This window comes from Sipha flava, unplaced genomic scaffold (genome assembly GCF_003268045.1).
Source record: "Sipha flava isolate LNK unplaced genomic scaffold, YSA_version1 106_pilon_pilon, whole genome shotgun sequence".
In the NCBI taxonomy this organism is placed as follows: domain Eukaryota; kingdom Metazoa; phylum Arthropoda; class Insecta; order Hemiptera; family Aphididae; genus Sipha; species Sipha flava.
This window is the reverse complement of record NW_020271721.1, coordinates 107,069-119,540: the sequence shown is the minus strand read 5'-3', so window position 1 is coordinate 119,540 and position 12,472 is coordinate 107,069. Positions and strand designations below refer to the sequence as shown.

Below are 12,472 nucleotides of genomic sequence, written 5' to 3'. Positions count from 1 at the left end.
TTCATCTTGTATAAACCATCTATAAATATGAGCCTTTCCTTAATTTTTTATACATTATTCTTATAAAATAAAATCAGCTAATCCTTCTTAGAATAACCACTTCATCCCATACACTGTATATGCATGTGTTAATATATACAGATTGTATGTCTAATAATAATAAAAAAATAAAGTTATAATTTATCAAGTGCTAAAACATTAGCATAAGTGGTTATTATTTTTACTATAAATAATATTTCTAATTTATTTGTGTATCATTATAATATATCATATGTGTATTATATTTTTTTATAAAATGTTTGTTAACTGTATTAGTACTAGAATTTATTTAATAAATGTTATCAATAAAATCAAAATATTGTGAATTAGATAATTAATGAATGTTTTTATATTATTTGTATTTAACAAAACAAAGTAAGTGTGTTTATTTTCCAAAAAAATTTTATATTTATTTTAAAAAATAAAATATATTTATGTTTTAAGTCTTACAACCTATTTAAATTTATTATTTTCTTAAATTGTACGCAAAACTGGATTAATATCTTTCCAAACCCTCTTTTCAATCAAAAATAAATAATTGTAAGTTTTTTTTAATCTTAATAATAAAAGTTTTAAAACAAAACATACTATTAATAAATATAAAAGTCAATATAATAGTCATCAATATGTCATAGTAGCATGTATAGCCCAACTATTTTTAGGATATTTGCTGATTTGAATTCCTAGGCTGCCGTTCGAGCTAAAACCCTACTTAATCTAGCCTTGATAAGACAACAATAATATGTAATCTCAGGGTCTATATTATATTATTTATTCATATTTATTAACTGGCTGAATTATCCAACATTGCTCAGTAAGACAATTGTTAGTTTTCTACTCCTTTTAGGTGTAACTCGTTACTTTTTTAAGTGTAAGTCACCTAAACTAACAGTTAAAATATTTAAATAATTTATAATATATTGTAATAAATCTTATACTTTTTTACCATTTTCCCAACTATTTAGAGTCGAATACCCATGTCCTAAATGTCCACTTGTCTTGATTTTTTACATCCTCTACACACACATCAACAGTCCTCATATCATTCTCAATTGTTCCCAATCATTTATTTTTTTAGTCTTCCTCTTCCTCTTTTCCTTACAATGTTCATTTTCATAATAACTCCTACTGTATTTGTTTCCTCTCTTCTCATCACATGCCCAAACAAACATTCTTAGTTTATATTTATAATATATAGATATACCATTATCTTATGTTAAAATAAGTGATGTAAAAAAAATTACTCGAGAAAGTAATCACTGTTCTCAATGTATAGTCTTTAGTTATTTAGAGTAAAAAAGTATTTAAACAAAACATCATTGTAGTAATAAAATTGGTATTAAATTAAATAGGTAAAATTTCTATTAAATTGGCAACTAATATTATTAAGTTTAAATTTAGCATTGTTTAGTTATATCACTAATTATATGTATAAAATATGGATGATGAAATTAAACATCAAAAAAAATTAATTAAACATAGTACATATATACACCAGAAAATGAGATTCAAGAAGGAACAATTAATTATTTCATATGTTAAACGATATCAGAAAAGATAAAATTGTTTAAGGTCATTCGCATAACACATTCTGTGCCCTTTTAATAATAAATAAAAAATGAATGTAAAACTTTTTTATTAATTAGTATTACTCATTAATTCATATCAAAAAATATAATATATTTGTACTACTATTTATTATTAAATTTATGAAGTATTTGTAAAACTTATTTCCTGTTTTTTTTTTTCCAAGAATATGACTTAAAAAGTAAATTATGTATTAGTATTTATAAGCTATTTTGTAAAATTAGTTAATTATCCGTTTTAAATATTGACCAATATTTAAAAATAATAACTACAAGTTGATTTTCAATAATTTATCAATTATTTAATTAATTGTATGTATACAAAATAATAGACTTAATTTTTAAATGAAAGCTCACAAGGAGATTCTTAAAAACACAAATCTACATTTGTAGTTATAAATTATTAAATAAATAAATTCATAAAACATACAACATACCTCAATTGTTTGTAATTAACAAACAGCTATAATTTGTATATTAACTATTGTCAAGTATTCAATTAGAAATATATAGTGATGGATAACAAGATATATATTTTATACAGTTAAATATTAATTTTTATAAACTTAGAATTGTAGCAGAAGTAATAACTTATGTTTACCCTAATTTTATAGATGTTAGATATTATGTAATTAATACAAGTTTTATGTTGTATTTTAAATTATCTCTAATTTTTAACTATGAACAATTTTCTTATTTGTTTACCAAAACACTTATTTTCTGTTAAAAAAAAAAAAAAAATATTTAAATAAAATGTTTTATACCCGTTCAATGTAACAAGATAATTCTGTTGCATCAGAATAAATTAATGCAAAATAAATCAATGCCTGATTTTGTTACATTTTTATTATTATGTCTTAACTTTTATCTAGTTTTTATAATTTACAATCAGAAGTCCAAAGATGGCCAATTATACAAATCATATTATTTGTCTGCTTACTTTTTTTTTTACTATTTAATTGTTATTGTTAATAAAAATACATACTTTTTTCATAACTTCATGAAATAAATATACATAAAAAATATTTAGTCAAACTAATAATATTTAATTATGTTATATACCAATTATCCTCATTATAATGAAACCATTAGTTATTATTATATTAGTTATATTTATTATATATGAGATCACATTTTGTAGTAATAACGAAGTGTTATAACTTCTTTTAAGTTAAAGTAATACATAAAAATATGTAATTTATAAAAATATTATACCAAATATTCTTTTAAGTGTTCCATAATCTTATAACTATACATTTTTACCTAGAATTGAAAACTTTATATCTAAGTCTTGATGAGTAACAAAAATGTTTACACTTAAAATTTTATAATTTTTTTAAAATATAATTTTATTATCTTTAATAGTTTAATAAAATTCTACACTCCTATATTATTAGTTATTAATACCGTTTTGAGTTATTGTATTTGGATCTTATAAGTCGTATAAAGAGTACACATTTTTTTTATAAAACAATAGCAACTACTGTGTCCTTCCTTTTTAAATAAATATTTCATAAACCTATTTTTTTCTAGCATTTGAATTTTTTTCTAAGAAATTGATAGTAGTCAATGCTATCAGTGAATTTAATATAAACAATATTTAATTTAATTAATTAATATAATTATAAAGTTAATGAAAAACATTATTTATTCTTTACTGATTTTTGGCCTCTTAAAAAAGTAGATAACTTATGTAGAAACTCAAATATTCAATCAAAAAAAACATAACAAGATATTTCCTATCTATTCTAATTTGTAAATGCCAAAATTAGTGTAATCCAACTTTTTTTAGTTCATGAGCTCATTTATACATAATAACATTTTTAGGCAAACAAAAGAGCATAAGCTAAAGTACTAATTACACATTATTATAATTGTATATATAATTTATTAATTACAGATTATTGTATTAGATTTCAAATGATTAAATAAATGTTGTATTTTTGACAGCTAAGCTAAAAAGAATTATTTTAAACTGTGAGTTTAGTCATGTTAATTAAGTTTAAAATAATCTATACTTTTTAGTCTTTTGAAATTTTAGATTTTTATTGTTGACTGTATTATGTAATATATTACATTAAAATATTTTCATTACATATTAAATTATTTTAGGTATTTGTATTTAGACTTAAAAAAATAAAACTGTAGATTTATAGGTACTTAATATTTATAAAATTAAAATGTATTATTAAATTTTGCTAATTTATTTATAAATTTATGAAATCTGATAATTTTTTTATATAAATTAAATTTTTGTTTTTAGTATATCCAATGCAATAGTGGATCAATTACTGTTAGATATTAATCATGTATGTTCTATGTCTGGCGAAGAAGATTTATCTAGTTTGAAGAAATATATTTTGAATGAAAGAGGATGGAGATCTCTAACAGTCTTACATTTGCTTGGCACTCAAGTAATATTTCATAATTATTTTATCATACTAAATTTGTTTTAAATTTGTATATAAAATGAATGTATGAAATAATATTTGTAAAATATACATAGAGATTAAGAAAAAATAAATTTAATATATATTAAGATTTTTTTTTTTTGTAATTGATGTTTTTTTAATTTTTTATATAAATTATAAATTAGGTAAATAATTAAAAATTATTAGTATGACTGAATGGACATGATGGGGGGTTTATTAACCAAAGTTACTGTTTAGTACTGAGAGGTTAAACTAAGGTGATCATATATTTTTCTAGTCTAAACAGGACAAAAAAAAAAAAAAATCATTCTGATTAAAAACAAATTTTTTTATTTTACAATTATTAATAAAATAATGTACTATTATGGTTTTATGAGACAAAAAAATTAAATTTTATTTAAATTAACAACTTTTTTATATAAAAAAAAAAACGGTCCATGATTACTGTATTACCAAAATAATGAACTATGAAAATAATATTTGTTAGCACTGATCTTGCAGTATTAAAACACATTTGATTAATACGTCCATATTGATACATCTTTCGCCGCAATAAGTTTTTTTTATTTTTTATTAGTGTAGTTATATTCCGATACATCACATAGTCCCGATTCTGTTCAACGTTATCCATGCAGTAATACAGTATATACATCAGTGATGGGAATTATTTGAGTATTCGAATAGGTCTTGCGTAAATAATTCAAATATTTGAATATTTGACCATTCGAATATCAGTATTCGATGCTATAATAAAATACGCAACGAAAATTATTCGTTTAAATTTTCGCGCAACACAAAACGTTTAATAATAATAGGTATTGTATCATCGAATACTGATATTTGAATATACATTACATCTCTAATATACACGTTACATGCACACATAATAGTTAAATATAATACTGGTAGGAACAATAATTAGATTAAAATTAACTATCGTTAATTTTACTACTATTTTTAAAATGGGACATTTTAATGTCCTAAAAATTTTCCTGGGGACAATGGGACAAAGATGCGAAAAAATGGGACGTATGGTCTCTTTAAGTTAAACGCCCACCCGGTATCATTACTACCAATAATCACCATGCTTCTTCACATACTAACCTATTGATTGATAAAATAAAACCTGCAATTCTCTTCCATTATACATACTACATTCAATAGCTAAAGTTCCCATGGATTAAAAAATAATAATATAATTGGGATTTTACAGGTGTCATAACACTAAAGTAAGAGAAAAAAATGTGTTAATGTACTCAATTTCATCATATACTATCTATTTTTTTCTTCTTTTCTTTCTTTATTTATTTATTTTTAATTTTTTTTTTTTTTTTAGAGCTACAATGAATATAAACAATCTATATTAAATAATACAGTATAGTATTAATAATAAAGGATTTACTGGGCTGGACAGCTTGATGGAAAGGGGGGTCCAATGATACCGCTTCACAATTTTAAACAATATATAGTTATTACTGTATTTTTTTTCTCACATGTTAAGTAAGGAGGTTTGTGGGCCATTTTCATTTAAGACAGCGTGGTGGGTGATCAAATTGTAAAAGGGATGAGAGGTTGAAAATTATGAGATTTAAGTGTTTGAATGTGTAATTGTAGTAGTGAGAGGTTGGGAATGTATGGGATTTTGAGTTCAGAGTAAATGAAGCAATTGCTGACCTAATAATTTTTTTTATAAATAAAACTAGTTTTATTATTTTATTAATTATTTTTTATTTATTTTTAGGATGTTCAACAGCTAAAGGAGTTGGCTAATATTCTAGTTTCCATTTTTAAAATATTTAATGATGATACTGATTTAAAAATAAATTATGATGTCAAAAATGTTAACCCCTATACTTCACCACCAGATGAAACTAATTTAAAACTTGATGACTTAATAAAATTAACAAAATGCCAAGGCATGAAATCAAGATCAAAAATTCAACTTAACTCCATGTATGACAGATCAAGTCCAAGTATACCAAGATCTCGTCGAGTAAGCTCTGTATCAGCAAATAGGTGTGTTACTTATAATTATTAAGTATTTTAAAATTAATTAATTTCAATTTTATTATATTAATTTGTATATTTTCATAGGTTTAAATCTCAATCTGTAGAAGCTAATGAGAAATCTAAAATGGTTGAAGAATCTAGTGAATCAGAATCTCAAATTGCATTAGATTCAATTAAGTCTCCTAGCACATTACGTATTCGTTTTAATCGAATGGATTTTGATTATTTTACCTCTATTGTACGTAGTGAAGATGAACATAATGAATCTGATTCAGAAGAAATTAATTTAACTAAAAGAAGAAATATGTATCCTGGTTACTTTTATGACGAACTTATTAAAGCTATTACCAGTCAAATTGCAACTCCAAATCAAATAAAATTATTAATTTTAGATTTATTAACCCAAATGTTGTCATTTGGTACTCAGAATCCTTTAAAATATAATTTAAAAAATAGTCATCAATTTGTACCATTTATTGTTATGAAATTCTCATTGGATAGTCTATGTCTATCACAGTTTGATGTTAGAAACAAGGATGATGACATAATACAATCCAAAATGTTGTATAATATGGTTTTAGCTGTAAAAAAGCTGTATCAATATCCAAATATTAATGAAACGATTACTCAGGAAGGTATTGTACCTTTATTATTGCAAATATTGGAAAATCTAGTGAAAAAATCAAGAATAAATGAGATCAAAGAATATCCATGCCTTCAAAAAATTCTTTTTGGAGTTTTAAGTGCTTTATTGATGATGTTTTCATTAATGTTATTTGAATGTCATTCATATAACAGTCATTTCCATTTTTTGAAGCAAATTCGGATAATGCTTGACTGTCAACGTGGGAAACTCGTAGAAAAATGTATTTCAATAATTCTTAGTGTCCGAGATCAAGATTCAGAACTGTCTACCAACCATGTTAAAATAATTATAAATTTATTAGGTTTATTAGTGTTGAACATGAAAAAGATAAGACAACGTATGGTACATTTACAGCATTGTAACAAAATCAGACATCGACATTGCATAAAAATTATGTTTCATCATCATGACAATCTGTTTGGAGATGTTTATGTAAGTAGCATAGTTTCATCTCAAGATACCGGTCAAAATTGTTGTGTTACTTCTTTGTCGATGATTCTTATTCGCTTAATGATCAATTTAGACAGTCAAGATAAAGAATTATGGTTTTATTTGGCTAAGACAATTAGTGTTATAGGAACATGTTGTTGTGTTCCACTACCAATCATTTTACCAAATTTATTAAAAATGGTTGGTGACCATGACTATAAAAAGAGTTACATGATATTACAACTTATGGAGAAAACATTGTATCGAGACACAGGAGTTGCATATAGAGACAGTTCTTGCAAGTTATGTTGTGAAGATGAAAGTACATCACAAAGTAATATGATTTTGTATGAAAAAAATAAAAATAAAAAAGAACAAAAATGGATTACTTTTGAACTGTTTAGAAAATTGTTGACTGGATCTAGTCCTAAACTATCATACATAATTGGATTACATTTGTCAAAAAATGCTTCAGTATTTATAAAAGATGTTCAACATGTCATTTTATTTCGTATATTTTATCCAATTTTTAAAACAAGCGAAAAGTCCTATAAAGAAAATAAAAACGATGTTGATCGTTTTCTAATCAATGTTTCATTAAATGTATTTAACATACTATTAGCTTCCCTAGATTTTACATCAGAATTTGATTCTATGAATGGAGTAAGGTACTTAAAAGATTTAATAACTAATCCGGTTTTTACTAAATTATCTTGTAATGTGTTGGAAACAAAAATCATGTCAAAAATGTGGACCTTAAATCAAATTAAATCTACTCCAATTCTAATCACCGATAGTCAAGCAGAAGATTTAAATATTATTGTAACTGCAGTATTTAATTTAGTTGAATTATTTTGTAGTTATGTAATAAAACCTCAGTCAGTACATTTTAATTTGAAATTTAAATATAGTTTATCAGCTTTATCAGATTTTTTAAGAGAAGAAATTACATTTAAATCTGAAGATCAGTATCATGATTATAACAGTGTTATAACTAGATTAGGAGATTTATTTCAATGTTTAGCTAGACTTTCATTAACTTGCCCTAGAATTCGAAGTTATTTGCAAGTTTCATCAGTTGTATATCAATATGACACTCTTTTATCCATTGTATCATTACTTTTAACAAGACCAGTTATTGTGGAAGGTCAGTCGATTTCTGCTATTTTTTTTTTAATTTATTAAAAGTATAATTTGGTATATTTATTTCTTGTTTAATGTTTTTAGGCATAGATGAAATAACACTCGAAGACAAAAATGTTATAAATTTAAAACTTATTGAATGTTTACTTGTCTTGAATTTATCAATTTTCGAAAATAAAAGTAAGTATAGTTTACAAGTATCTTAATATATCTAAATGTATTTAGGTACCTCAAAATTAGTGTTTTATTTTTTATTTTATTTTTTATTGAAGTTTATATTTTATTATACTCGTATTATGAGCTAAACCAGGTGTTTATAAGTTTTCCTATAATGCGAGTTTTTTCTTGTGTCCGTGTACTTGATTTCGACCACAGTTATTTCTCCTATTATTACTATAATTTTTTTTGATAGAAAATGTTTTTTAGTTGGTACTATAATGAGTATCATTTCATAAACGCAAATAGTGGTGTTGAAGCTCAGGTCTTATTGGATCCTTTTACGTCATAACAAAACATATAGTAAAATCATTAGTTATAGAAGGGCTATAGTAATTCTAGAAGGCTAAGCCAAAGAGCCCCCCCCCCCTCCGCTATTTACGCCTATGGTTTTTATTTTCCTAATAGCTTACATAGTAAAAATAAAAGACATAATTTGCGGTATAGCGATTTGCTTAAGTTAGAACACTAAAAGTTCAACCTACCAAAAAAATACTTTGGTTTTACTATATTAATCATCTTTAAAAATAGAAACTTATCCATCCAAATCTTCTTTTTACATCATTTTATCATTTTTAAGTTACATTGGATTCTCATGTCAAAGATTTGTTAATTGAAGCACTATCTAAAGGCCATATTGGAATTAAACAAGTTTGTAGCTCCTTAATAAAGTGTGCTACTGTATCTTTGAATCGACAAGCTGTAAATTCAGTAACAACTGCTCAATCTTTAACTAGAGTATGTTCAATTATTTTTATATTTATCTGAAAATTTTTTGTAATAATTATATTATTGAATTTAATTAAAAAAATTTAAACAGTTATTGGAGATAGAAACACCAGGCAAATCTGATTGGGTGCCATTTGATGATGATGACGATTGTATTTCAGGAGATGAAGGGTATGAAGCAGATATTGAGTTTCAAAGTTGGATAAATATTGATTCATCTGATAAGTAAGTACCTATAATAAAAATAATAAACAGTACTGTTAATAAAATTATATGATATTACAATTTAAACTGTCTGTTCCCTATTGGAGTATGCAACTGTCCTGTGGTACTCATATACAGGTACCGACTCCTGTCATTAGAACATGCCCAGAAACAGATTTTAACTTCCACAGGTTTATATAAAAGATAAATCATCCTTTTCATGATTATTCCCTAGTTATGTTGAGACACTGTCTTATATCATTGTTAGAAGAAGAGTTAATGCTAATTTAGAGTTTTGCAAAATCTGGAATATGGTACCTTGGTGCTTCCTATCTTCCTTTGATTAATTTAAAAGTCCCTTCACGTACCTCTAGCTTTTTATTCTTGTAGTTACTACTTATTATAATATAAAAAATCTCTTGGATTATATGATATATTTGGTTAAAGAGAGCAACACACAAATTAAATGTTTTTTATTATTACCATTATTATTTTGTATACATATGTGTCATATTTGTTGTTTTTAGAACTGCAGATGAAACAATACCTCATAAAAATGTTCATACCGATACAAAAAAATTAAATATTATGCATCCAGCATTGTGTACATTGGCTGTTGACTTAATGACTTTTGCTAGGTATTTTTTTTTATACATCTTTAAATTATTTTGTATTCAATGAACTTTTTTTTTTTTTTATATATATAGAAATCTTGATAATGTAGATGGAATAATTTATTGTTTACAAAGATTAATTGCAATTTGCAAAGACAATGATGATAGTTGTTTAAAACTTGGTAAAGAAGGACTTATATCCAAATTATTAAATTGTATTAAAGAACACGTAAATAATGCTGAAAGAACCAATAATTGTGAGAATATTATTTTTTTGTTATTGATTTTATTTAAATTACTCATAAAATATTTTGTTCTACTTTAGATGATACAATTTATATTTACATGATGGAACTTATAGCTTTAATAGCCTGTCATTATATTGAAACATTTGAACTTGAGATGTATTTAAACTTATTTAAAACAAATAATCCTCCTCTTGTAAGACAAGTTTTAATGATATAATTTAAAGGTGAAATTTAGAGTATTTTTATATTTATTTGGTTTTAGAATTTATTACTCTTGCCATTAATTTATTTGACTGATCATATACCAATTGGATGGCAGTCATATTACAGTATTAAATTTCCTATGAAAACAGCTGCAGATATACCGATTAGTGATAGACCTGCTGAAGCATTAGCATTATCAACTCGAGAAAACCACAAAGATATGAGTATGAAAGTAAAAATATTATTTTTATTAGTTGTTTTTATTTCTTTTGTTTGTTTTTAAGGACTTTTAACACCATGGTCAATATTTGCTTTAAGTTTACCTATAAATACAGATCTTGGTTGGTCAGTATTATCAACCGGTTTTTCAATATCAATGTGGTTACGTTTAGACCATGTGCATAGACGTATAAGTATTAAAAGAAACAATTCTGTAGAATCAATTGGAAAAAGTAAAATCATTAGAATAATCCATTTTAATACAATTAATATTAATTCGATTAATTTAAATAATTATAATTATATTATATTTCTAGATCAACATCTACATAAAGAATTAATTCATTTAGATGATTTAACTCATGTGTTTTCTATTGGATATGATGCAATGCTTGTCGAATTTTGGTTGAATTCATTTACTGATGGTTTTATTGTAAGACTTACAAGACCAAATGAAAATAAATTTGAATTACTCTCCGAAGTCAACTTTAACAATTGCTTGGGTTCAATTGCATGGCATCATATCGCTGTAAATGTGAATGGTATTAGAAAAGGCGATAAATTTATTGAGGTAAATTTATCATAAATGTTATAATGTTAAAATTGTATATAAAAAAACTAAAAACACTTTTTATTTTTATTTAGATTTCTCTTGTAGTTGATGGGGTTTGTGAAACTAAAGCCAAATTATTGTTTAATGGATTTTTCATCAAAAAACCTCGTCCATCAAATGTTTTACTAGGTGATACCAGAGAAAATACTTCACCTTTTTCTATTGGAAACATTCTAATGTTTAGATTACCAGTATTGACAATAGAGTGTGCCAGTGTACTTGCAGCATTTGGACCAGAGTTAGAAAATCTAGCTGATTGTTCAAACAACCCGTTAAAGCCAAATTTTAGCATGTTATTCAATGATTCTGTTTATAATATTAATACATCATTAAATTCTAATTTAGATTGGAATTTCATGTTAAAACAATGTTATGAAATCATTAAACCATTGCAGGTAATTAAAAATTAATTAACTTGATAAAAATTTTTGATTAGTTGTTAAATTATTTGTGAAATTTAGTTTCAAGTTAAATTCATTGTTAAATTTATTATATTATGATTGTTTATGTATTCAGGATGTCATTTTATTGAGTTTTACTCCAAGACAACCACTTATTGTTTGTTTGTATTCACTGACTCTGCCAAACCCTACAGGTATTTTTTTTATTTTTTTTATTTTTTTTGATATGTTAATTATCTATTTTAGTTTCTGTGTAAAATGAGAAATGTATTGGTTTACTATAATATGTTTTTTTTATTCGTACATAATTTTGACCAGAAAAATTGCTCCAATCATTAAAATTCTAAGAGTCTCTTATAAGTAATGTTTTTTTATCACTACTATAATGGAAGTAATTTAAATATCAAATTTTTGTTTTCATCGTAACTCAAAAAATAATTTGATAACAGAAAAAAATATAACATTTTAATGTTATTTATTTATGTACCTATATGCTTTATTTTTCTTTTCTTTTTTTATTTTTACAAAAATTATAACATTAAAAGTTCAGTTTACTTTGCTGAGAAATTTAGTTCTATAATTATATTAAGCAATGTATAACAATTTTTTGCCCAACCTCTTTCGCTTAAAATTATTTTTGAGAGTAATCATGATACATTGGTTTTAAGTTTAAAAAACTGGTATAGTAATATCATTCATCCATCTCTGTATGTATATTTTATATTTGTTTTATAAAGTT

At 24.2% G+C, this 12,472-nt stretch overlaps 1 protein-coding gene across 1 annotated transcript in view; it reads left to right on the top strand.

Moving 5' to 3' along the window:
• The window catches only part of LOC112685193 (lysosomal-trafficking regulator), a 28,812-nt gene that overhangs the window by 4,285 nt on the left and 12,055 nt on the right, over positions 1–12,472 (top strand). The window contains exons 3-16 of the mRNA XM_025557013.1: positions 3,889–4,039; positions 5,799–6,073; positions 6,152–8,289; positions 8,370–8,465; positions 9,082–9,239; positions 9,322–9,455; positions 9,962–10,072; positions 10,142–10,305; positions 10,374–10,489; positions 10,559–10,724; positions 10,785–10,952; positions 11,037–11,290; positions 11,365–11,727; positions 11,849–11,927. Of these exons, the coding sequence (XP_025412798.1) occupies positions 3,889–4,039; positions 5,799–6,073; positions 6,152–8,289; positions 8,370–8,465; positions 9,082–9,239; positions 9,322–9,455; positions 9,962–10,072; positions 10,142–10,305; positions 10,374–10,489; positions 10,559–10,724; positions 10,785–10,952; positions 11,037–11,290; positions 11,365–11,727; positions 11,849–11,927 (4,373 nt within the window). The remainder of the gene's footprint in view (positions 1–3,888; positions 4,040–5,798; positions 6,074–6,151; positions 8,290–8,369; positions 8,466–9,081; positions 9,240–9,321; positions 9,456–9,961; positions 10,073–10,141; positions 10,306–10,373; positions 10,490–10,558; positions 10,725–10,784; positions 10,953–11,036; positions 11,291–11,364; positions 11,728–11,848; positions 11,928–12,472) is intronic.